The following is a 26,497-nucleotide window of genomic DNA, read 5'->3' as shown; positions in this document are numbered from 1 at the left end:
TGAGTGAGATTGAGGGCATCTAGCTTAGATTGTAGGACTGCCGGGGTGTTAAGCATATCCCAGTTTAGGTCACCTAACAGAACAAACTCTGAAGCTAGATGGGGGGCGATCAATTCACAAATGGTGTCCAGGGCACAGCTGGGAGCTGAGGGTGGTCGGTAGCAGGCGGCAACAGTGAGAGACTTATTTCTGGAGAGAGTAATTTTCAAAATTAGTAGTTCGAACTGTTTGGGTATGGACCTGGAAAGTATGACATTACTTTGCAGGCTATCTCTGCAGTAGACTGCAACTCCTCCCCTTTGGCAGTTCTATCTTGACGGAAGATGTTATAGTTGGGTATGGAAATCTCTGAATTTTTGGTGGCCTTCCTGAGCCAGGATTCAGACACGGCAAGGACATCAGGGTTAGCAGAGTGTGCTAAAGCAGTGAGTAAAACAAACTTAGGGAGGAGGCTTCTGATGTTGACATGCATGAAACCAAGGCTTTTTCGATCACAGAAGTCAACAAATGAGGGTGCCTGGGGACATGCAGGGCCTGGGTTTACCTCCACATCACCCGCGGAACAGAGAAGGAGTAGTATGAGGGTGCGGCTAAAGGCTATCAAAACTGGTCGCCTAGAGCGTTGGGGACAGAGAATAAGAGGAGCAGGTTTCTGGGCATGGTAGAATATATTCAGGGCATAATGCGCAGACAGGGGTATGGTGGGGTGCGGGTACAGCGGAGGTAAGCCCAGGCACTGGGTGATGATGAGAGAGGTTGTATCTCTGGACGTGCTGGTTGTAATGGGTGAGGTCACCGCATGTGTGGGAGGTGGGACAAAGGAGGTAACAGGGGTATGAAGAGTGGAACTAGGGGCTCCATTGTGAACTAAAACAATGATAACTAACGTGATCAACAGTATACAAGGCATATTGACATTTGAGAGAGACATACAGCGAGGCATACAGTAATCACAGGTATTGAGTTGGGAAAGCTAGCTAAAACAGTAGGCGAGGCTAATCAGCTAGCACAACAAACAGCAGGTAAATGGCGTTGACTAGGCAACGGGGCCGACAGATAAAACAAACAAGCAGAATGGAGTACCGTGATTAATGGACAGTCCAGCATGCGTCAGCTATGTAGCCAAGAGATCAGTGTCCAGGGGGCAATGGTGGATGGGCAGGGAATCTGGACTGGCGAGTGTTATCCAGGTTAAAAAAACTAACAATGACTAAATAGCTTGTAGCTAGTTAGCTGGTTAGCGTCTGGAGGTTCTTGAGTGTGTTCTAAAAAATTTAAAATAATAGCGATTCCGTATCACATTGGGTGAGGCAGGTTTCCGGAAGGTATAAACAAATTAAAAATCAAAAAGAGATAGAAAGTAAATATGGGTCCAGAGAGTGTTTGGGACGCGGTGATTCAGACGGTTAGCAGGCCTGTGCTAACAAGCTAACAGTTCGTAGGCCCGGGCTAGACAAGGTAGCAGTTAGCGGACCGGAGCTAGACAAGCTAGCAGTTAGCAAGCCGAATTAGCAAGCAGGGAGATAGCGAGGGCTAGAGAGTTAGCCTTTGGGGGACGTCGCGATGGGGTGAGTCTGTTTATTCCCCTTCATGCGGTGACATCGATAGACCGGTCCTGGGCCCGGGTATTGTAGCCCAGGAGTATGCTACAGGTGCTCTGGCTATGATGTGGGCGTGCCCCAAGGGTCAATACTGGGGCCCCTCCTGTTCAGCCTGTACATTAATGATCTGCCTTCTGTCTGTACTGGGTCTGAAGTTCAAATGTATGCAGATGATACAGTGATATATGTGCATGCAAAGAGCAAACAACAAGCTGCACAAGAACTCACTACTGTAATGGTTCAGGTTACAAAGTGGCTCAGTGACTCGTGTTTGCATCTCAATGTGAAAAAAACTGTTTGCATGTTCTTCACAAAGAGGGCCACAGATGCTACTGAGCCAGATGTCTATGTGTCAGGGGAGAAGCTCCAGGTGGTATCCGATTTTAAGTACCTTGGCATCATACTTGATTCCAACCTCTCTTTTAAAAAGCATGTGAAAAAGGTAATTCAAATAACCAAATTCAACCTAGCTAATTTCCGATTTATACGAAACTGTTTGACTACAGAGGTAGCAAAACTGTACTTCAAATCTATGATACTCCCCCACTTAACATACTGCTTGACTAGTTGGGCCCAAGCTTGCTGTACAACATTAAAACCTATTCAGTCTGTCTACAAACAGGCTCTCAAAGTGCTTGATAGGAAGCCCAATAGCAATCATCATTGTCACATCCTTAGAAAGCATGAGCTCTTGAGTTGGGAAAACCTTGTGCAATACACCGATGCATGTCTTGTATTCAAGATCCTTAATGGCCTGGCTCCCCCTCCACTCAATATTTTTGTTAAACAGAAAACCCAGACATATGGCAGCAGATCCACAAGGTCTGCCATGAGAGGTGACTGTATAGTTCCCCTAAGGAAAAGCACCGTTAGTAAATCTGCATTCTCTGTGAGAGCTTCCCATGTCTGGAATACACTGCCATCAGACACACATAACTGCACCACATATCACACTTTCACAAAATGCTTGAAGACATGGCTAAAGGTCAATCAGATTTGTGAACATGGTCCCTAGCTGTGTGTTGCCGCTTTCCATGTTGTCTGTTGTCTGTAGCTTGTGAGGTGTGGAAACACTTTGTTGCTTTTATGAATTTTGTCTTGCTGCTTTTTGTTCTATGTTGCTCTGTCTGTATGCTACGTCTTGCTTGCCCTATGTTGCTCTGTCTGTATGCTATGTCTTGCTTGTCCTATGTTGCTATGTCTTGCTTGTTCTATGTTGCTATTGTCTATATTGTAATTGTTTTTAATAACCTGCCCAGGGACTGCGGTTGAAAATTAGCCGGCTGGCTAAAACCGGCACTTTTACTGAAACGTTGATTAATGTGCACTGTCCCTGTAAAAATAAAAAATAACCTCAAACTCAACTCTCTCTGTCTGTCTCTCTGCCTGTCTCTCTGTCCCTCTGTCTGTCCCTCTGTCTGTCTGTCTGTCTGTCTGACTGTCTGTCTCTCTCTGAAGGTGGATGCCCTGGTGTCCCCCATGGTTGGTAGTAAGCCTCTCTCCTCCCGAGTGGGTCATGTCTTGTCGGAGGCAGCTGGACCAGGGCTGATGAAAGCGTTTGCGAGGAAATCAGGGGGACGGACTGCACCTGGTGACAACGTCCTGGTGGAGGGACTGTCTGGTCTCAGCTCTGGAAGCGTCTTCTTCCTCAGATGTCTACAATGGGACAACAACCTCCACGGACCAGCAGTACAGGTTTGTCCCCTTGTATGTGTCCGTGTGTGTGTGTGCATGTGTGAGTGTGTCTTCACTTGGCAGTTGTGACCTTTGAACCACCATTAACCCTTGACCTCTGGTCCTCTCTCAGGCCCTGAGGCAGGGTGTGAGGAAAGTTCTAGCCTCTTGTGAGATCCAGGGATTCTGTTCTGTTGCCTTCCCTGTACTTGGAACTGGTGTGGTTCTCCAGTTCCCTCACAATGTGGTAACACAGGTTCTGCTAGAAGAGATCCGTAGGTATGAACAGAATCGAGCGAGCAGAACCCCCTTCCTTGTCCGCATTGTTATCCATCCCAATGACAGAGATTCTACCAAGGTGAGAAGAGACTTTTAAAGAAGGGCACTTCTCTTGACTTCAATGGATGTTTCATGCAAAATCAAAACTTAAGTTACTGTTTAACACAGTTCATCACTGGTTGCCCTTGACTTGTGGTTGTATTCTGTTTTACTTCCAGGCTTTCCAGACTTCCCAGTGTGCTTTGCATGTCAGAGGGTTTGTAATGGATGCTTCTCCAGATCAGAGTGAGTTAAGGAAACTATTCCTGTCATATTTACAAATACACCTCTGCTGTCTTCAACCAGGATCTCAGTGATCATTGCCTTATTGCCTGCGTCCGTAATGGGTCTGTGGTCAAACGACCACCCCTCATCACTGTCAAACGCTCCCTAAAACACTTCTGCGAGCAGGCCTTTCTAATCGACCTGGCCCGGGTATCCTGGAAGGATATTGACCTCATCCCATCAGTAGAGGATGCCTGGTTGCTCTTTAAAAGTGCTTTCCTCACCATCTTAAATAAGCATGCCCCATTCAAAAAATGTAGAACCAGGAACAGATATAGCCCCTGGTTCCCACCTGACTTGACTGCCCTTGACCAGCACAAAAACATCCTGTGGCGCACTGCATTAGCATCAAATAGCCCCCGTGATATGCAGCTTTTCAGGGCATTGAGGAACCAATATACACAGTCAGTTAGGAAAGCAAAGGCTAGCTTTTTCAACAGAAATTTGCATCCTGTAGCACTAATTCCAAAACGTTTTGGGACACTGTAAAGTCCATGGAGAATAAGAGCACCGCCTCCCAGCTGCCCACTGCACTGAGGCTAGGAAACACTGTCACCACTAATAAATCCACAATAATCGAGAATTTCAATAAGCATTTTTCTACGGCTAGTCATGCTTTTCACCTGCCTAACCCTAAGTGTCATGCAAAAGTAGATGTCCTAACCTACTTGCCAAAACTATAGTTTGTTAACAAGAAATTTGTGGAGTGGTTGAAAAACGATTTTAATGACTCCAACATAAGTGTATGTAAACTTCCCACTTCAACTGTACATGTCCTGTAGTTATTACTATGCATGACATTCCCACATTGTAGCCTGTACATTGAATATATTCACTGATCATGTACTCTTCCTTGGCAAATAAAGGTGCGGTTCAGGTATGAATCTCTGAGACATTATTTTTCAGTCATATGAAACTCCATTCTTTGAATGATGCTGTGTCTGCATGTATGTATTACAATTATACACTACAACAGTGTTGACCACTCCTGCTCCTGGGACATCAATGATTACACATTGTAACTGTGAAATAGACTAGAAACATGATTGATTCGTAATTCATATATACAGAAAAGAACTATGCATATCTAACTCCCTTCATCTGCATTAGTCTGAGGACACAGGATAGTATTTCAATGAAATACTTAATTTCAACCTGTGGAGAATTTGAAACGTTTTCTTGAAAGAAGTGAATTATCCAGGTGGTATAACTACATAAATGCATTATAATTATGATCATTTTAATATTATATCATAAATACAAGTTCAATCTGAACTTCAATGCACGTATGTTGTGCGTTATAAAACGAGGAAGAAAGACGAGGTGGTGAGAGAGGTGTAGAAGACAAGGGGAAAGAGGTATGAACAGAGGCAGACAGCATATGATTCATGAATTACAGTGCTACCATAATATTCTCTCAGTTCATCACAATTACGGTGTCTCCTAACCAGCCTTGGGCCCCCAGTTGGCCCGAAGGTTATCTTAAGAGCGGGTGAGGTGGCGATGACGGGACTGGCTTCCTCTCTCACATCAAAACATACCAGCAGACGAGAGACAGATGGATGGAGAGAGAGAACATGATTAAGCCTTGTTTTCTTTATTCTAACACGGTCAGTCATCATAATCATCAGGAGGTGAAATGCAAAACTGACCTTGCATCATTAACTCTGAGACTACTACATCTCTGTCTTATTTACATTTTAAAGCATCTCTTTAATAATACTTCCTGTTGACCCGACCAAGTGACATCTCACCTATGATCATCCTGTGCCCTCTGTGTCAGCCAGTTCAGAATGGGGAGGGGTTCACCAAACCAGCTTATATAACCGTAGAGGATTTAAAGAGAAGGGGGAGATGGATGAAGTGAATAAGAGAGAGACTCTTATTTTGTGTGTGTGTGGTCTCACCTGGTGTCCACACTAAGTGGCTGCAGAGTACTTTATGGTGAAAAACAGACACATGAGGACAAACAATAGAACAATAGAAGATAATGTCAATAGAAGATACTGTATGTGACCCAGACACCTATCGGACTGTACCTGAAACATTTGAATATAGAGGGCTATGTGTCTCACCACTTGGTTATTGCAAGTCTAACCCCCGTTGAAATCATGACTTGGCAGCAACAGATAGTCCAGTGGAAATGGCTGTGTTTATGTGGTGTAAATCTGAAATTTAGCAGCTGACATCTTAAGGGTTTTCAATTAATGCATGTGAGACAGGTTCCATGTACAACAAGACAGGCAGAGATGGAGAAAAACAACACAGAACAGTTGAATTACTTCTGGTTATGGACACTTTTGGCAGCAATAAAGCTTCCACAGCCTGTTCCTCGGACAGTGAACATCTGGCAATATGTACATTTTCAACCCCTTGATCAGCTCGCTCTCTGAATGTAAAGAAAACAGCTTATTTTTTATAGATCTGAAAACAATAACTGAGATATCTAAAGCAGCAGGTGTCATTTTTAGGATACGTAAATACAGCCCAGTGCTGCTTACCTGAGATGCCGTCTTCGTAGGTGTCCACTTTGATGCACTAAATGCACTAAAATAAGGCCTGTTTTTTTGCGAATACTTCAAAACGACGGCAAGCAGCTGAGAAATATGGTCATATTATGAAACTTGGCTCCACGGCGGATGCAATGAACTAGTTTTTATCAGAAAATAACGTTGTTAAAAATGTAATGTGTCCAGCTAACTACGATTTCAGAGCACTCTAAGTCTGAGTGTACCAGATCGCAGAATAATTACTTTATTAGCGCTCAACACCTGTTGAATATGGATGTGGTCAGTAAACGTCAGAAAATAAGCGCAATTAAATTGTTTCCAGCAGCACATTCACAGTCACCAACACTCTAGTTAACACGAAAACTGCCTTACCAGCTCTGCTAGGGTGAGTAAAATGGTCAGTGGTCTCATTTGTGTCTGGAAGTAGCTAGCCAACGTTAGCTTGGGTGCTTGACTGTTGTTGTAAGGCCAGAATGCTCAAATCAACCCTACTCCTCGGTCCGAACGTCCAGTGTGCCCTCCGAGAGCGAAACGGTCTGAATTTACAAACAGACAATTTTTCTCAGAATTTAAACACCATAATATGAATCAAATTAATTAAGCCAAATTTCTTCAAATCAATCCCATATACTATGTTATTACAAAAAAGCTTTTAAATTCTCTGGTAATGCCAATACGGAATACTATCAAATGCTTCTCAAAGATGCCCTCTGGTGGTCAAACTAGCAATAACTTGCAGTAAAAGAAGAAATGGCTGAGAATTAAATGACGTGCCACAGAATGCTGCAGCAGCACGCAGGGTGTGCCGCAGTATGACACAACTTTTAAAGGAGGAACCACTGTACATGGAGGATATTTTTGCAGAATTCTGCATGCAGAGTCTCAATTTAGTATTTGTCTCATTTTGTGAATTATTGGTTGGTGAGCGGGCCCCAGACCTCACAACCATAAAGGGCAATGGGTTCTATAACTGATAAGTAAGTATTTTTAGCCAGATCCTAATTGGTATGTCGGCTTTTATGTTCCTTTTGATGGCATAGAAGGCCCTTCTTGTCTTGTCTCTCAGCTCATTCACAGCTTTGTGGAGGTTACCTGTGGCACTGATGTTTAGGCCAAGATATGTATTGTTTTTTGTGTGCTCTATTGCAATGGTGTTTAGATGGAATTTATATTTGTGGTCCTGGCCTTTTTTGGAACACCATTATTTTTGTCTTACTGAGATTTACTGTCAGTGCCCAGGTCTGTCAGGGCCCAGGTCTGACGGAATCTGTGCAGAAGATCTATGTGCTCTTGTAGGCCCTCCTTGGTTGGGGACAGAAGCACCAGATCATCAGCAAACAGTAGACAATTGACTTCAGATTCTAGTACTGTAGGGTGAGGCCGGGTGCTGCAGACTGTTCTAGTGCCCTCGCCAATTCGTTGATATATATGTTGAAGATGATGGGGCTTAAGTTGCATCCCTGTCTCACCCAACGGCCCTGTGGAAAGAAATGTGTGTTTTTTGCCAATTTTAACCGCACAGTTGTTCTTTGTGTACATGGATTTTATAATGTTGGATGTTTTTCCCCCAACACCTCTTTCCATCAATTTGTATAGCAGACCCTCATGCCAAATTGAAATCAACAATGCATGAGAAAACTTTGCTTAGGTTTAGGTTTGTTTGTTTGTTTGTCAACTATTTGTCTCTGTCTCTTTGTCTCTGTCTCTCTCTCTCTGCCTTTGTTTTGGTTAGTTTTTTTGTCAATTGTTTGTCAATCTCTCTCTCTCTCGCTTAGCCTCCTTCTATCGCCACATCTCAACCACTCAGGACGAGGTCTCTGCCACGCTGGGCAGTGTCAAGCTACAACTGGTCTTTGGCGACATCACCCGTGAGACCACTGATGTCATCGTCAACACCACAGACTTCTCAGCCAACCATTCAGGTAGCACTAGTTACCATTGTCCTCCAATGTGATTTTGATTAGTCATCACTGTGTGTGTATGTGTGTGTTTGTTTGTTCTGTTCTCTGTGTCCCCTCACGTCCCCTTATCTTCCTCTAGGTGTCTCCAAAGCTATTCTGACTGCTGCAGGTTCCACAGTCCAAGCAGCGTTAGCACAAGGTTGGTTTTACAGTGTTTTCATACACAATCCTATTAACACAATCACAAACTCTCAGAGGAATCCGTTCACACAAGTCAGAAAGTAATCATTTGACGAAGGAAAATCTTTTTGCACTGAGATATAGAGACATTGAATAATTACTTCACAGATCGCTTTACTAGCTTATTCTTCACTTATTAATGGAGGCAGGTGGGAGGAGCTATAGGAGGACGGGCTCATTGTAATGGCTGGAATGGAATAAATGGAACCCAGTCAAACACATCAAACGTATGGAAACCACATGTTCGACTCCGTTCCCTTGATTCAATTCCAGCCATTACAATGAGCCCTTCCTCCTGTAGCCCCTCCTACCAGCCTCCACTGTCACTCATATGTCTATATTTGAACACTAAGTGCCTACCAGTGGATGCTGCTGAGGGGAGGACGGCGCATAATCATTTCTGGAATGGAGTCAATGGAATGGCATCAAACACATCAAAGACGTGGTTTCCATGTGGTTGATACCATTCCAGCCATTATTATGAGCTGTCCTCCCCTCAGAAGCCTCCATATCTTTCTTTTTCTCTCCATCAGTGGGTGTGCCAGGAGGCTTGATGTGCACCACAGGGCCCGGTGCACTGGGCTGCAAGGAGATCGTTCACATCAGCTTTAAACGCAACACACAGAGGATCAGCAAGGTCTGTGGGAAGATACTGAAACAGTGTGAGAGAAAGGGCTACCGCTCTGCAGCCTTCCCTGCAGTCAACACTGGTATGTACAGTGTGTCTTATTTTGTGTGAAATGCAATACCGACTCCCTTGATTTGCTCTTGTATCAACCCTCTGCCATACCAATTTGTGTTCAATATTTTTATTGTGCGCAGTTGTTAGTCTTAAATTTCGTAGGACACAATTTAGTTCATGTCAAAACAAATACTGATGAACAAGTTCATTAGTGACAGCAGCATCTATATTCTGTAATATACTGGTTAGATGATATTCTAGACATTAAAAAAACTTGTTTTTTTGTCCAGGAGCTGTTCGAGCAGACTCTAGCTCTGTGTGTAAGGCCATGTTGGATGGCATGGCGTCAAGTGTGAGGGATTTGTCTCCCAACATCCTCTCTGTCATCCGCATTGTCATGCTGCAGAGACCTGTCTTCCAGGCATTCAGGTCAGTCTCCATTTTAATTGTCTGAAATGGTGGGGTCTCTGATGTGTCTTGGTTTAAATCAGGGGCTTCCCAACCCTGTTCCTGAAGAGCTTGGCTACAGTTCAAACACGTTCATTTGACCCCCATTAGCCCTCGCGCTAGCCACTACCCCTCGTCGAAAACCGGATGCAGTTTGATTGTCATCTTAAGTGGAGGTCCAGTTGACGAACAGCCCTCGATTTAGCTGGAGGGACCGAGTGAAGAACCTGGATCACTTGTCTGGTTGATACGACCCACAATTCAATTCAAAATTTACATTTACATTTACATTTAAGTCATTTAGCAGACGCTCTTATCCAGAGCGACTTACAAATTGGTGCATTCACCTTATGACATCCAGTGGAACAGTAGTGCATCTAAATCTTTTAAGGGGGGGGGGGGGGGGGGGGATTACTTTATCCTATCCTAGGTATTCCTTAAAGAGGTGGGGTTTCAGGTGTCTCCGGAAGGTGGTGATTGACTCCGCTGTCCTGGCGTCGTGAGGGAGTTTGTTCCACCATTGGGGGGCCAGAGCAGCGAACAGTTTTGACTGGGCTGAGCGGGAACTGTACTTCCTCAGTGGTAGGGAGGCGAGCAGGCCAGAGGTGGATGAACGCAGTGCCCTTGTTTGGGTGTAGGGCCTGATCAGAGCCTGGAGGTACTGAAATGTGAGGTGTCAAACTTCAGTGGTTGCAAAGTGTCCAATTTTATCAACGCGGCTGCATTTTTCGGTATGTGATACAAAATTATGATGCTATTTTGCTAAAATAATTCATAGATTACATTGATTTTGGCGTTGGCAAATGGGAATTACGATCAAATTGGCTGAGTCTCGTAGTGAGGAGCATATAAAACATAGCTAGCTTCATAAACATATTTTGGGTCATTTATTGATATAAATTACCAAACTATAAAACTAGCTAGCCAGCTATGGGTAACTGTAGCTAGCTACCTGATAAAACTGCTAGTTAGCTACGTTAGCTTGCTAGGTACATTAATAGCTTTAGGTTGGTCGTTTTTAAGCTGAACTTCAAGATTTCTACCAAGGACGTCGCGCCTCCGATCATCACTCTCCCTCGCTTGGGCAAGGGACATTGAAGGTACACTCGGATGTGATGATGTAAAACGTCATTCAAGGTTCGAGGGCTCTCTACTTTGCGTTTGGACTGCAAGCCCTACCATGCTGTAGGTTTAGAGTGGAACCCTTATGTAGCACACCTGATTCTAATAATTAGCTGGTTGATAAGCTGAATCAGGTTAGTTACAACTGGGGTTGGAGTGAAAAACTTACAGAGGTAGCTCTCCAGGAACAGGGTTGGGCAACCCTGGTTTAAATGGTATTGTAAGTTTGTTTGTAGTTTGCTTCACTTATAGAATGAGTTTTGTTATTTTACGAGTTTTAGTTGTGATGTCTGGATGTTAAGCTTTGGACAGGACATTTTATTTATGTTTTTGTTTGTTTGCAGGTCAGAGCTGGAGAGCCGACTGGGAGCTATCGCTCCAATCCCAACACTGAAAGGTATGTGTGTTTGTGTGTATACTTGTGTATGTACAAATGATCCTTATTCTTGGCTATGTAGATATAACTTGGACCCAGAGTTTTACCTGGTGATGCTTTGATGACAGGGAAAACTTTGGATCCTAGTTATAAAATGTGACTTTACACGCTGTCTTAACTCTCCTCTCTTTGTCTCCTCAGAGAGAGTCCAACAGATACTGAAGAAGAAACTGAGGATTGGCTTTTCCTCCCCCTCGCATGGCTCCCTTCCCCCTCCTCATGCCCTTCCAGGCCTCACCATAACCCCCTGGAGACCGCCCCCGGTGGTGCTGAGCGTGGTGGGGCGCGGGGTGGACGCCATCAGGGGGGCCAGGCGGGAGCTGGAGGCCATCTTGCAGAACCAGCTGACTCAGAGAGATGTGAAGGGAGAGGACCTGTGCATGCTGGGAGAGGTGGAGCTGCAGGCCGTGCAGAAGAATGCCAAGGTCCTGGGAGTGAGCCTGGAGCTGGGTAGAGTTCAGAGGGCAGGAGGGGTGGAAGCTGGGGCTGGAGCTGGAGGTGGAGCTGCGACTGGAGAGGGGTTTTATGTTCTCCGAGGCCTGAAGGAGGACGTTCTGAGCGTGCGCGAGGTGCTGGACAGTGCGCTCAGTGGCGCCCTCCGTAGGGAGCTGCAAGAGAGAAATTAGGCACTACTGGCCCTCAGTGTCCAGTGGTCTATGTGCAGGCATGGTGACGTTTGGGAGGAGCTGGGGATGCATGACAACTACCATCTGGAGCAGGCACACCTAAGAGGAGATGTCTCAGCAGAGCTGGATGTCCCAGATGGGAGCAAAGTCAGGGTGAACCTGAAGAACAACATGGCCACTGACTGGAAAACGGGTTGCACCTATAAGATGAAGCGAGAGGAGAGTGAAAGTACGGATTGAATTGTTTTATTTTCAGTTTTAGAATTTCTGACATAGTTTTATTATATGTTATATTTTGGTCAGATAGCGGATGCTTTTATCCAGAGCGACTTTACAGTCAGACGTTGATTTGTAGTTAACACTAACCCCTCAATCCATTATGTCATCAGCCTGATGACCCATAGCCACTATTGATTTCACTGTTATCTTTAAAACCCGTTTAACATTTTAAACATCTTCTGATAGTCCTGTTCATGCCGTAAACTCCACTTATAGTCCTGTGAGCCATTACAATGAGCCCATCCTCCTCTAGCTCCTCCCACCAGCCTCCAATGTGATGCACAGCCAATACATTAGGTTTTGGCATGCACCTACAACATTTGTTTGCGGACCGCCATAATACCAAAGAAGAAGAAGAAAGTCGAGGAGTGAAGTCAGGGGAGGTGCATCTGTGACAGCCGAAAGTCGGACACAAATGTGATTTTTCAACAGCAAAGCTCAGATCAATATGACAGTGTTGCAATTGTTTATGCAAGTTTTTCTTTATAATGTTGACCCCCATATCACACCCTCACAAACTGAAGTCATATATGGGTAGAAGGAATTATACAACAAACAAAGTGATGAGGCTGTTTGTATGTGGCTGCCGCTGCTATGCAAGTGACCTGTGTGTGCAGGTGATCAGGGGTGTATTCATTCTGCGGATTCAGTTGAAAAACATTTCTTAAACGGAAGGAAACGAAACAGGGATAGACCTTCCTGAATTTGTCCAATAGAAACTTTTATTTTGTTTGCAAAACATGTTTTTGAACTGTTTGGACTAATGATTACACCTTAGATCAGCTGGATGCAGGCAAGAGTGTGCAAGGCAGTACTGAATTGTGTCACTGTCATCTTGATTACTCCAATTTGTCTCTCCACATATGCACCTACATTCAAAACATTAATTTGTAGGCTAGTTTGTAGCAACCTCGTTATGGGTATAGAGAAAATGTGATTATCATGTAGTAGCCTAAACCTATCAATGATACATGGAGCTGGATGAATGGAATATGAATGAGTCATCCAATATACTGTGATAGTATGTCCACTGAATACATGAAGTGGTATAGTTGGTTCCTGTTTAAGTCAGGTTTTTGGCCACGTTCGCGTGGGTCAAACAAAAACAAGCTAATAATTTGTTGACAATAGGGCCACACACAATGCAGGGGATGGCTGGTAAAGAGCAACTACAGAAACTTGCAATCGAATGCAGTCAAAACTACATTACCTATGATCACATTTTTTTTGTAAAGTTCATGCAGTCCACATTAGGGGCAAGTCTGACCATTTTTATCCCCATAATGCAACACACTTTGAAAGGCGGTGACCACATGACAAAACTGATCAACTTGAACGTGCCCAACGTCTTATGTTGCCAAGTAGATTACAAAAGTGTGTGTTTTTTTTCGAGAAGTGTGCTCGCGCGCTTCAGCCTACATTGATTGGCAAATTCACCTGCAAAAGAAAACTGACAGTAGGCCTGATGATCGGTAAACGGTTGTGCTGTTCGAATGAAACTGATTTGAGACCATGTACAGTAGCTATTAGAAGAAAGCGAATAGGCTACTTTAAGTTACAATATGGAAATGTACAAATACCCCGTTTTCTTCGAGGTCCACAGTCTGGATTCAGCACAGAAAGAGAAGATTGAAAAGTACTTTCAGGTTCGCCGTAAATCTGGTGGTGGAGACTGCGGACCGATAGACAATGTTGGTGACAACGTTTACAAGATCGCATTTTTTGACCAAACAGGTATGAAAATGTTGAAATTCGTATTTGAACTGTACTTCAAACTAAAGGTGAAACGTAAAAAAGTATCTTAAAATGTTTTCCTGTGGATAATTCTTGTACAGTTTCACTTTCACATTTAAAATTTTAAAGCCCCAAAAAAATCCAGTTTTGATTTGATGGAAATACATAACATCTTTAAAATGCAATTTAAAGCTATATAAATCAATAACTAATTCAGCCGTTGTAACAGAATCAAACTAGCTATGATTTATTCTATATCAGTACGTTTTGAATACAAATTCCAGTTTTGATAGAAATATATAAGATGCCATTAAAAGTGGTATAAATCAATAACTAATTCACCGTTTGTCACAGAAACAAACTAGGTATGATTTATAGAATCAATGTCTAGCATACGTTTACAACCTTTGTTTTTAGGAAAATTCCAGTATAATTAAATCAAGTTTTCAAAGCGCTAGCAGTGCATTCAGACTTCTATCACCCGGAGCATGCGCACAAGATGAATATACATGTAAGCCAGTCGTACTTGCAGAGCTTGTGCACCTGTATACAGGGTTCTGTTCCTGCTTCAGATGAGTCTGATGGCACCACCACCCATATAGCCGATAATGTCTAACGTAGGGTGTACCGGTACTTCAGATTAGCTCAATGACCATGTACTTTGCCTCTGACGCAGGGAGTAGGAAGCAGGTGCAGTTAGTGAGTTTAATAACAATGAACGATAACAAAACAAGAGAAGCATCTGACATGGAAACAAAAAATACTACCTAATGACAAGAGTGCTATATAAAGGGTAAGTAATCAAGGGAGTAATAAAGTCCAGGTGTGACTGATAATGAGATGCAGGTGTGCGTTGCCAGGACCGGTGGTTAGTAGACCGGCGACGTCGAGCGCTGGAAAGGGGGAGTGGGAGTAGATGTGGCAGTTCCCCCCGACACTCGGCCCCAGCCGCAGGACGACTCCGACCAGGAGGACAGCCCCGAGGGAGAGGAGCAGCCCATTCTGGACACAAAGTTGGAATTCTCGGATGATGTTGGGATCTAGAATGTCACCACTCCTCTGGACTGTACCCCTCCCAGTCCACCAGGTACTGGAGCCGACCCCCATGACATTGTAAGTCTAGGATGGATCTGACGGCATAGGCAGGGCTTCCCTCAATGTCCGGGGTGGGGGACGGCATCAGCCAGGGGACCAGGAACCACTGGCCTGAGAAGGGAAACATGAAAAGATGGTGAGAGCCGGAAGTTAGTGGGGAGTTGTAATCTGTAAATAACATTGTTGACCCTCCAGAGGACCTTGAACGACCCCACAAACCAGGGACTCAGCTCCTTACATGCCAGGTGGAGCGGGAGGATCCTGGCAGAGAGCCGGACGCGATCACCAGGATGGAACACGGTAGCCTCACTGCAGTGGCCATCCGCCTGCTCTTTCTGACGATGCGCTGGAGTCTCATGTGAGCATCGTTCCATACCTCTTCTGCGCGCCTGAACCACTCGTTTACCACAGGAGCTTCGGTCGGGCTCGGAATCCATGGAGCCAGGTCTGGCTGATAACCCAGAACACACTGGAAGGGATTCAGCCCGGTGGAGGAGTGTCGCAATGAACTCTGGGTGTATTCAGCCCAAGGAAGGAATTGGGCCAATTCCCCCTGCCGGTCCTGGCAGTGGCTCCTCAGGAACCTCCCCAGCCCCTGGTTCATCCTCTCCACCTGCTTGTTAGACTGACACCGGTACCCAGAAGTGAGGCTGACTGTGACCCCCAGCTTCTCCATGAAAGCCTTCCATATACGTAATGTGAATTGGGGGCCACGATCCAAGACAATACCAGACCTGGAGAGCATTAGGGCGAGAAGAGAGAAGGATGAAATGGCATGATTTAGAGAATCTGTCCACTATCACCAACATGGTGGTAAAACTATCAGAACAGGGGAGATCAGTGACAAAGTCAATGGACAGATGAGACCAGGGACGCTGAGGCACAGGAAGGAGTTTCCCTACTGGAGGGTCCCAGGGGGATCTGGATTAGGCACATACAAAATAGGAGTTAACAAAATGAGTGACATCCTGCGCCAAGGTAAGCCACCAGTACTTTCCAGAGATGGGCTGAATGGTGTGGGTGATACCTGGATGTCCAGGGACGACAGCTGTGTGCCCAGGTCAATAGCTGATCCCTTATCCCTGTGGGAACGAAGGTGTTCTCAGGAGGACAGGTGGCACATGGATACAATTTCTGTGGATTACCTTGGCATTGGGACAGGACAGCCCACAACCTACTTCTGAGGCGTACACCACAAAGGGCAGTGTAGAATCTGGATGTTTAAGCAACGGGCGGAGGTGAAATGACCCTTCAGCAGGCGAAGGACAGCCAGACAGTGAAATTTATACTAGGAAAGGTTTGGCGGAAAGTGATGAGGATAGAATGCTCATGCCAAACCCAGGAGACGGATGATCACGTGGCTGTCCCTCTGCTCTTGTGGATCCCCGGTTAGAACATACCGGACACCGTTGAAGCTGGTGCCCCTTCCGTCTGCAACAAGGACGCTGTCTACGACGGCGTCGCTCAGCTGCGGAAAGGCGTGTCGCCCCCACCTCCATGGGTTCAGGCTCTGACTCAGAACGATCAATGGAGGAGGGAGAGAGGCGGTGCGGGTTCCGACGCTCCCGAAGCAGGTTATCCAGACGGAGGACCACTGTGATGAGAGTGTCCAAGGATAGGTTATCATCTCGGCACGCTAAACTCCTTCTGGACCTCTTCTGAAGAGGTTGCAGAGTGCCGGCTCATTCCAGCTGCTGGATGCTGCCACTGTCTGAAAGGTGAGCGCGTACTCTTCCGCGGTCTGGCCATCCTGCCGTAGTTGTAGTAGGCGCTCACCCCCCTCTCTACCCTCCGGTGGCTGGTCGAAGACCACCCTGAACAGAGCCATGAACCCCACATAGGAACCCAGCTTATCCTCTCCTCTCTCACAGATGGCCGTGGCCCACTCCAACGCTCGTCCTGTCAGCAGAGAAATAAATGTGGCAACCTTGGACCTCTCGGTGGTGGGGGCTCCCATCTGATGAGCGAAATAGAGGGAGCACTGGAGTAGGAAGCCACGGCATTTCAATGGAGTCCTGTCATATTTGTCCAGGAAGGACAATCTGGCATTGTTGAACAGGACGGACAGCTGGATGGGCTGTGGTACTGGCTCGACTTGTGGTAGAGAATCCTCCGCTGTTTTGAGATGAAGCCCCTTGAGTAATGAAGAGGACCTCATCCATAGCCGTTCCCAAATGAGCCAGCTGGTCGAGGTGTTGACGAAGTAGGTGTCCCTGTTCAGCGACCATCTGGGAGATGTCTTGATTGACTGCTGCTTCCATTTGTGGAGGTAGTGTTCTGTAACATAGACGCCGGGAGTCAGGAAGCAAGTGCAGTTAGTGAGTTTAATAACAACAAACATGGATCCATAACAAAACAAGAGAAGTGTCTGACATGGAAACACAAACAACAATACCTGATGACTGATAACAAAAGAGTGCGATATAAAGGGTAATTAATCAAGGGAGTAATGAAGTCCAGGTGTGTCTCATAATGAGACGCAGGTGTGCTTGAAGATGGTTGCCAGGTGTGTGTAAAGGTGGGTTGCCAGGACCTGTGGTTAGTAGACAGACGACGTTGAATGCCGTAGAGTGGGAGTAGACGTTACAGAAACACAACGTTTTGAATGAATAGCCTAAAAATTTTCATACGTTTCTATTGATTCAATTTATCAAATTAACTGATAAAAAACATACAAAAAACAGATTTTGAAAAAAGAAACTTGTGTTACAGAAGGTTAATTAAATAAAACGTGTTACTGCTTGACAGACAGTGTCTCTATGCAATCATTACCAATTTGGGGTAAAAAATGACCCCATTTGGTACTTTTAAGATACAAATATTGGTGTTTTTAGTTGTTATTTTTATTACCACTACTACTATAACAACGACTACAACGGAAACATCAACTCATGCCTCTGTAACTCTTTCAGTCCAGGAGAGGGTACTTCAGAAACCTAATCATGTGTTGGAGATGCCTGGAGGACCTCTCCTCCTCACTCTGAGAGGCAGCCAGGAGGCTCCACCCACAACAACCTCCCCAGTCAGTAGTCAGGTGAGGCCAGACTATATAGACACACCTATACAGTACATGCAGAGTCACATAACCTGCTTGATAAGACATTTATGTTCCATAACATGAGGTCAAAACACACAGACGTCAATGCACTGTTGTTGTATTTACATCCCAGTAAACACAACGTTTAGTCATATATCATGGATCTGTCTGTCAGGTTATGACTTAATTATCCCTTCAAATGACGTCAAAATAGTCTGATTACATTGCATGTTTGGTTTTACTTATTGTTATAATAAGTAAAACATGAATTTACAATATGAGGAATGACATTAAAATAAATTCCAACTGAAAGCAATCTGTATTAAACTAACAAAATGGACAAATGCCAAACCAGTTGCTAGATTTCTAATATAATCCAGACACAGCTGTACGGTTGACCTACATTAATAAATGAATAATAAACATAGATAAAGACAGACATAATAATCATTAACAGTGGATTACCCCAGGATTTACACCTTTTATCTCTGACTCTAAAGTTACCAGTCCCTCCCATTCCATCCCTCCCTCCCTGTCCAGACATCCCCACCTGGGTTCCTAGAGCATGAACTCCATCTAGACTCCTACCTCCTGAGATACCTGAAGGAGAGCCCTGGGGCTGGAAGAGACCTGCAGCAGCAGTTGTCCTCTCTGGGCTGCTCTGTCCACCTCCATCCAGAGGACGGGAGGGCAGTGGTCAGAAGCTCAGGCCAAGCTGGGTCATGTGGAGATTGGGTTGGGGTGGGACCATGGAAGGTACAGGTCGAGAGACTGTTCAAACAGCTCCAGGAGCGGTACACATGCCACTATGAGGTAGACCCACGTAAGCTCCAGACTATGCTGCAGAGCAGTACCCTGGGTTCGGAGGATGTGAGGGTTTACTGCGAGGCAGGGGAAGGGTTTGCGGTGGTGGTTGGGGAGGGGCCCGAGGTCCAGGCCAAGCTGAAGGAGCTGGAGGCCTTCCAGGGTCAGGGTCTGAGCTCCTGGAAGCAGGAGAAGATCAGCACCACCTGTCGTCTGGGACAGTCCAAGCTCCGGCTTCTAGGTGAAGTGATAGAGAAGGATCTAGGTGAGGCTGTTCCAGGGGTGAGGGTGACACGCAGTAACTCATCTCAGCTGGTGCTGGAGGGTTCAGCAAGTGATGTCCGGACAGCCAGACAGTTAGTTACAGATAAAATCTCTCTGGTGCTGGAGCGGGTGGTGCCTGCGGTGTCCCCCCACCTCCTGTCCTTCCTGAGGGATGAGTATGGGAGGCCTGGGAACCTGAGCAGTCTGCTGGGGTTGGGACTCCATGTGGAGGTAGAGTTGGGGGATACAGAACTCCGTCTGTTCTCCCTCTCCTCTGGGAAACTGGAGCAGGCTGAGAAAGATCTGCTGAGGGAGTTTGGGGAGGAGAAGATCGATTTGCCAAACTGTGGCAGCCTGCCATCTGAACTGAAATCCAAGCTTGAGAAGAAGGTGAAGGAGATGAACCAGAGCAGATGCAGGGTGGTGGCAAGGTATGGTCCTGGGTGTAGAGTGCAGTTGCTGGGCCATGTGAAGGAGGTTCAGGAGCTGAGGGAGGAGATCGGGGCCTTTCTGATAGACCAGTCCAGTGTGGAGGAGACCGTGTGTCTCCCTTACCCAGAGATTGCTGACCACCTACCAGAACTGCTGGAGAGGATCGGTGTGGAACACACTGGGGTGACCCTCTACCCCTCAGCCTCAGCCATCCACCCCACTGTGGTGCTCTGTGGACCCTCTGTCCGGGTGGCCCAGGTTAGGGACAGGTTGGGTCCCGCTCTGGCCTCCTTGGTCCACCAGACTGTGACCATAGACCAGCCGGGGGCGCTACGCTACTTCCAGGGCCTGGGAAGGGAGTACCTGGGAGTGGTGGGTCGCTCTCAACACTGCCTCATCCAGCTGCACAACCACGGTGGTGTTGCCGGCGAAGCTCGCGCCGGACCAATACTGGAGGAGATGGTCACAGCCACCAGCTATCGCCTCCATCGGGGGCTGCAGGTTGTGGTACGTCAAGGTGACATCACCAAGGAACGGGCGGATGCGCTGGTGAACGCAGCCAATGAGGACCTGGATCACGCTGGTAACGTGGCTGCAGCTCTAAGCCGTGCGGGGGGGCCTGAGGTACAGCAGGCCAGCAGAGATCTGGTTAGGCAGATAGGTAGAGTGCCCACAGGTACAGTGGTAGGGACTACAGGAGGGAAGTTGCCTTGTAAAATGCTGCTGCATGCAGTGGGACCAGTAGGGGGCAGTGTAGGTGGGAATGAGCGCCCTCTGCTGGAGAAGACAGTAAAGGCAGTCCTGGATCTGGCAGAGACACAGGAGCTCCAGACCTTGGCCATGCCCTGCATCAGCTCAGGGTTATTCGGCGTTCCTCTGAAGGTGTGTTCTGAGGCCATAGTCTCTGCAGTGAGGGACTTTGGGAGGGAACAGCACAGCCTTACCAAGGTTACTCTGATTGATGTGAGTGGAGAGGCAGTGAGAGCCATGCAGAAGGCCTGTGATAGGCTGTTACAGGGGAAGAGGGAGTTTCCTGGGTGGGATGTAGAGTCCAGCACCACCACTACCACTACACATGCTCCTCAGAGAGACACCACTGCTGCCTCCACCAGGGGAACAGCTGTTCCAGAGGTCTGTGTCCAGGTGGAGATCATCCAGGGAACCATAGAGAAACAGCAGGTGAGAGAGTCTCAATGTTCCCTTTCTCTTTTACACTTAGTCTTCCTTTTTTTCTTACCCTTTTACTTAATTTCTTTATCTCTCCCCCCTCTGTCTGTCTCTCTGCCTGTCTCTCTGTCCCTCTGTCTGTCCCTCTGGCTGTGTCTTTGTCTGTCTGTCTGACTGTCTGTCTCTCTCTGAAGGTGGATGCCCTGGTGTCCCCCATGGTTGGCAGTGACCCTCTCTCCTCCCGAGTGGGTCATGTCTTGTCGGAGGCAGCTGGACCGGCGCTGATGACAGCATTTCTGAGAGAATTAGGGGGACGGACTGCACCTGGTGACAACGTCCTGGTCGAGGGACTGTCTGGTCTCAGCTCTGGCAGCGTCTTCTTCCTCAGCTGTCTACAATGGGACAACAACCTCCACGGACCAGCAGTACAGGTTTGTCCCCTTGTATGTGTCCGTGTGCATGTGTGAGTGTGTCTTCACTTGGCAGTTGTGACCTTTGAACCACCATTAACCCTTGACCTCTGGTCCTCTCTCAGGCTCTGAGGCAGGGTGTGAGGAAAGTTCTAGCCTCTTGTGAGATCCAGGGATTCTGTTCTGTTGCCTTCCCTGTACTTGGAACTGGTGTGGTTCTCCAGTTCCCTCACAATGTGGTAACACAGGTTCTGCTAGAAGAGATCCGTAGGTATGAACAGAATCGAGCGAGCAGAACCCCCTTCCTTGTCCGCATTGTTATCCATCCCAATGACAGAGATTCTACCAAGGTGAGAAGAGACTTTTAAAGAAGGGCACTTCTCTTGACTTCAATGGATGTTTCATGCAAAATCAAAACTTAAGTTACTGTTTAACACAGTTCATCACTGGTTGCCCTTGACTTGTGGTTGTATTCTGTTTTACTTCCAGGCTTTCCAGACTTCCCAGTGTGCTTTGCATGTCAGAGGGTTTGTAATGGATGCTTCTCCAGATCAGAGTGAGTTAAGGAAACTATTCCTGTCATATTTACAAATACACCTCTGCTGTCTTCAACCAGGATCTCAGCGATCATTGCCTTATTGCCTGCGTCCGTAATGGGTCTGTGGTCAAACGACCACCCCTCATCACTGTCAAACGCTCCCTAAAACACTTCTGCGAGCAGGCCTTTCTAATCGACCTGGCCCGGGTATCCTGGAAGGATATTGACCTCATCCCATCAGTAGAGGATGCCTGGTTGCTCTTTAAAAGTGCTTTCCTCACCATCTTAAATAAGCATGCCCCATTCAAAAAATGTAGAACTAGGAACAGATATAGCCCCTGGTTCCCACCTGACTTGACTGCCCTTCACCAGCACAAAAACATCCTGTGGCGCACTGCATTAGCATCAAATAGCCCCCGTGATATGCAGCTTTTCAGGGAATTGAGGAACCAATATACACAGTCAGTTAGGAAAGCAAAGGCTAGCTTTTTCAACAGAAATTTGCATCCTGTAGCACTAATTCCAAAACGTTTTGGGACACTGTAAAGTCCATGGAGAATAAGAGCACCGCCTCCCAGCTGCCCACTGCACTGAGGCTAGGAAACACTGTCACCACTAATAAATCCACAATAATCGAGAATTTCAATAAGCATTTTTCTACGGCTAGTCATGCTTTTCACCTGCCTAACCCTAAGTGTCATGCAAAAGTAGATGTCCTAACCTACTTGCCAAAACTATAGTTTGTTAACAAGAAATTTGTGGAGTGGTTGAAAAACGATTAAAACACATAAGTGTATGTAAACTTCCCACTTCAACTGTACATGTCCTGTAGTTATTACTATGCATGACATTCCCACATTGTAGCCTGTACATTGAATATATTCACTGATCATGTACTCTTCCTTGGCAAATAAAGGTGCGGTTCAGGTATGAATCTCTGAGACATTATTTTTCAGTCATATGAAACTCCATTCTTTGAATGATGCTGTGTCTGCATGTATGTATTACAATTATACACTTCAACAGTGTTTACCACTCCTGCTCCTGGGACATCAATGATTACACATTGTAACTGTGAAATAGACTAGAAACATGATTGATTCGTAATTCATATATACAGAAAAGAACTATGCATATCTAACTCCCTTCATCTGCATTAATCTGAGGACGCAGGATAGTATTCTAATGAGATGCTTAACTTCAACCAGTGGAGAATGTGAAACGTTTTATTGAAAGAAGTTCATTATCCAGGTGTTATAACTACATGAATGCATTATAATTATGATCATTTTAATATTATATAATAAATACAAGTTCAATCTGAACTTCAATGCACATATGTTGTGCGTTATAAAACGAGGAAGAAAGACGAGGTGGTGAGAGAGGTGTAGAAGACAAGGGGAAAGAGGTATGAACAGAGGCAGACAGCATATGATTCATGAATTACAGTGCTACCCTAATATTCTCTCAGTTCATCACAATTGCGTTGTCTCCTAACCAGCCTTGCGCCCCCAGTTGGCCTGAAGGTTATCTTAAGAGCGGGTGAGGTGGCGATGACGGGACTGGCTTCCTCTCTCACATCAAAACATACCTGCAGACGAGAGACAGATGGATAGAGAGAGAACATGATTAAGCCTTGTTTAAAAAAAAATTCTGACACGGTCAGTCATCATAATCATCAGGAGGTGAAATTCAAAACTGCCCTTGAGTCATTAGCTGAGACTACTACATCTCTGTCTTATTTACATTTTAAGCATCTCTTTAATAATACTTCCTGTTGACCCGACCAAGTGAAATCTCACCTATGATCATCCTGTGCCCTCTGTGTCAGCCAGTTCAGAATGGGGAGGGGTTCACCAAACCAGCTTATATAACCGTAGAGGATTTAGGGAGAAGGGAGAGAGGGGTGAAGTGAAGGCGAGAGACTATTATTTTGTGTGTGTGGTCTCATCTTGTGTCCACACTAAGTGGCTGCAGAGTACTTTATGATGAAAAACAGACACATGAGGACAAACAATAGAACAATAGAAGATAATGTCAATAGAAGATACTGTATGTGACCCAGACACCTATCGGACTGTACCTGAAACATTTGAATATAGAGGGCTATGTGTCTCACCACTTGGTTATTGCAAGTCTAACCCCCGTTGAAATCATGACTTGGCAGCAACAGATAGTCCAGTGGAAATGGCTGTGTTTATGTGGTGTAAATCTGAAATTTAGCAGCTGACATCTTAAGGGTTTTTAATTAATGCATGTGAGACAGGTTCCATGTACAACAAGACAGGCAGAGATGGAGAAAAACAACACAGAACAGTTGAATTACTTCTGGTTATGGACACTTTTGGCAGCAATAAAGCTTCCACGGCCTGTTCCTCGGACAGTGAACATCTGGCAATATCTACACTTTCAACCCCTTGATCAGCTCGCTCTCTGAAAGTAGAGAAAACAGCTTATTTTTTATAGATCTGAAAACAATAACTGAGATATCTAAAGCAGCAGGTGTCATTTTTAGGATACGTAAATACAGCCCAGTGCTGCTTACCTGAGATGCCGTCTTCGTAGGTGTCCGCCTTGATGCACTAAATGCACTAAAATAAGGCCTGTTTTTGCGAATACTTCAAAACGACGGCAAGCAGCTGAGAAATATGGTCATATTATGAAACTGGGCTCCACGGTGGATGCAATGAACTAGTTTTTATCAGAAAAGAACGTTGTTAAAAATGTAATGTGTCCAGCTATCTACGATTTCAGAGCACTCTAAGTCTGAGTGTACCAGATGGCAGAATAATTACTTTATTAGCGCTCAACACCTGTTGAATATGGACGTGGTCAGTAAACGTCAGAAAATAAGCGCAATTAAATTGTTTCCAGCAGCACATTCACAGTCACCAACACTAGTTAACACGAAAACTGCCTTACCAGCTCTGCTAGGGTGAGTAAAATGGTCAGTGGTCTCATTTGTGTCTGGAAGTAGCTAGCCAACGTTAGCTTGGGTGCTTGACTGTTGTTGTAAGGCCAGAATGCTCAAATCAACCCTACTCCTCGGTCCGAACGTCCAGTGTGCCCTCCGAGAGTGAAACGGTCTGAATTTACAAACAGACAATTTTTCTCTGAATTTAAACACCATAATATTAATCAAATTTAATTAAGCCAAATTTCTTCAAATCAATCCCATATACTATGTTATTACAAAAAAGCTTTTAAATTCTCTGGTAATGCCAATACGGAATACTATCAAATGCTTCTCAAAGATGCCCTCTGGTGGTAAAACTAGCAATAACTTGCAGTAACAGAAGAAATGGCTGAGAATTAAATGACGTGCCACAGAATGCTGCAGCAGCACGCAGGGTGTGCCGCAGTATGACACAACTTTTAAAGGAGGAACCACTGTACATGGAGGATATTTTTGCAGAATTCTGCATGCAGAGTCTCAATTTAGTATTTGTCTCATTTTGTGAATTATTGGTTGGTGAGCGGGCCCCAGACCTCACAACCATAAAGGGCAATGGGTTCTATAACTGATAAGTAAGTATTTTTAGCCAGATCCTAATTTGTATGTCGGCTTTTATGTTCCTTTTGATGGCATAGAAGGCCCTTCTTGTCTTGTCTCTCAGCTCATTCACAGCTTTGTGGAGGTTACCTGTGGCGCTGATGTTTAGGCCAAGATATGTATCGTTTTTTGTGTGCTCTAGGGCAACGGTGTCTAGATGGAATTTGTATTTGTGGTCTTGGCCTTTTTTGGAACACCGTTATTTTTGTCTTACTGAGATTTACTGTCAGTGCCCAGGTCTGTCAGGGCCCAGGTCTGTCAGGGCCCAGGTCTGACGGAATCTGTGCAGAAGATCTAGGTGCTGTTGTAGGTTAAGGTTTGTTTGTTTGTCAACTATTTGTTAATTTCTCTGTCTCTTTGTCTCTGTCTCTCTCTCTGCCTTTGTCTCTGCCTTTGTTTTGGTTAGTTTTTTTGTCAATTGTTTGTCAATCTCTCTCTCTCTCGCTTAGCCTCCTTCTATCGCCACATCTCAACCACTCAGGACGAGGTCTCTGCCACGCTGGGCAGTGTCAAGCTACAACTGGTCTTTGGCGACATCATCCGTGAGACCACTGATGTCATCGTCAACACCACAGACTTCTCAGCCAACCATTCAGGTAGCACTAGTTACCATTGTCCTCCAATGTGCTTTTGATTAGTCATCACTGTGTGTGTATGTGTGTGTTTGTTTGTTTGTTCTGTTCTCTGTGTCCCCTCATGTCCCCTTATCTTCCTCTAGGTGTCTCCAAAGCTATTCTGACTGCTGCAGGTTCCACAGTCCAAGCAGCGTTAGCACAAGGTTGGTTTTACAGTGTTTTCATACACAATCCTATTAACACAAACTCTCAGAGGAATCCATTCACACAAGTCAGAAAGTAATCATTTGACGAAGGAAAATCTTTTTCCACTGAGATACAGAGACATTGAATAATTACTTCACAGATCGCTTTACTAGCTTATTCTTCACTTATTAATGGAGGCAGGTGGGAGGAGTTAACCCACTGTTGAAAATAAGTATTTGTTCTTTAACTGACTTGCCTAGTTGAATAAATAAAAAATAAACGTCAAAGACATGGTTTCCATGTGGTTGATACCATTCCATTGACTCCATTCCAGCCATTATTATGAGCTGTCCTCCCCTCAGAAGCCTCCATATCTTTCTTTTTCTCTCCATCAGTGGGTGTGCCAGGAGGCTTGATGTGCACCACAGGGCCCGGTGCACTGGGCTGCAAGGAGATCGTTCACGTCAGCTTTCAATGTGACACGCAGAGGATCAGCAAGGTCTGTGGGAAGATACTGAAACAGTGTGAGAGAAAGGGCTACCGCTCTGCAGCCTTCCCTGCAGTCAACACTGGTATGTACA

General features: G+C 45.5%; 1 protein-coding gene across 1 annotated transcript in view; it reads left to right on the top strand.

Annotated features, from left to right (window-relative positions):
- LOC115138869 (protein mono-ADP-ribosyltransferase PARP14-like) overlaps window positions 1–26,497 on the top strand; it is a 38,507-nt gene that overhangs the window by 7,084 nt on the left and 4,926 nt on the right. The window contains exons 3-22 of the mRNA XM_065024986.1: window positions 3,060–3,296; window positions 3,409–3,633; window positions 3,773–3,839; window positions 8,164–8,310; window positions 8,429–8,488; window positions 9,063–9,239; window positions 9,502–9,640; window positions 11,125–11,177; window positions 11,358–11,838; window positions 11,881–12,071; window positions 13,536–13,593; window positions 13,677–13,855; window positions 17,863–17,984; window positions 18,528–20,666; window positions 20,849–21,085; window positions 21,190–21,414; window positions 21,554–21,620; window positions 25,605–25,751; window positions 25,874–25,933; window positions 26,312–26,488. Of these exons, the coding sequence (XP_064881058.1) occupies window positions 3,060–3,296; window positions 3,409–3,633; window positions 3,773–3,839; window positions 8,164–8,310; window positions 8,429–8,488; window positions 9,063–9,239; window positions 9,502–9,640; window positions 11,125–11,177; window positions 11,358–11,838; window positions 11,881–12,071; window positions 13,536–13,593; window positions 13,677–13,855; window positions 17,863–17,984; window positions 18,528–20,666; window positions 20,849–21,085; window positions 21,190–21,414; window positions 21,554–21,620; window positions 25,605–25,751; window positions 25,874–25,933; window positions 26,312–26,488 (5,188 nt within the window). The remainder of the gene's footprint in view (window positions 1–3,059; window positions 3,297–3,408; window positions 3,634–3,772; window positions 3,840–8,163; window positions 8,311–8,428; window positions 8,489–9,062; window positions 9,240–9,501; window positions 9,641–11,124; window positions 11,178–11,357; window positions 11,839–11,880; window positions 12,072–13,535; window positions 13,594–13,676; window positions 13,856–17,862; window positions 17,985–18,527; window positions 20,667–20,848; window positions 21,086–21,189; window positions 21,415–21,553; window positions 21,621–25,604; window positions 25,752–25,873; window positions 25,934–26,311; window positions 26,489–26,497) is intronic.

Source organism: Oncorhynchus nerka, linkage group LG12 (genome assembly GCF_034236695.1).
Source record: "Oncorhynchus nerka isolate Pitt River linkage group LG12, Oner_Uvic_2.0, whole genome shotgun sequence".
In the NCBI taxonomy this organism is placed as follows: Eukaryota; Metazoa; Chordata; class Actinopteri; order Salmoniformes; family Salmonidae; genus Oncorhynchus; species Oncorhynchus nerka.
Note: the sequence above shows the minus strand (reverse complement) of the source record. Positions and strands in the feature narration are given on the sequence as shown.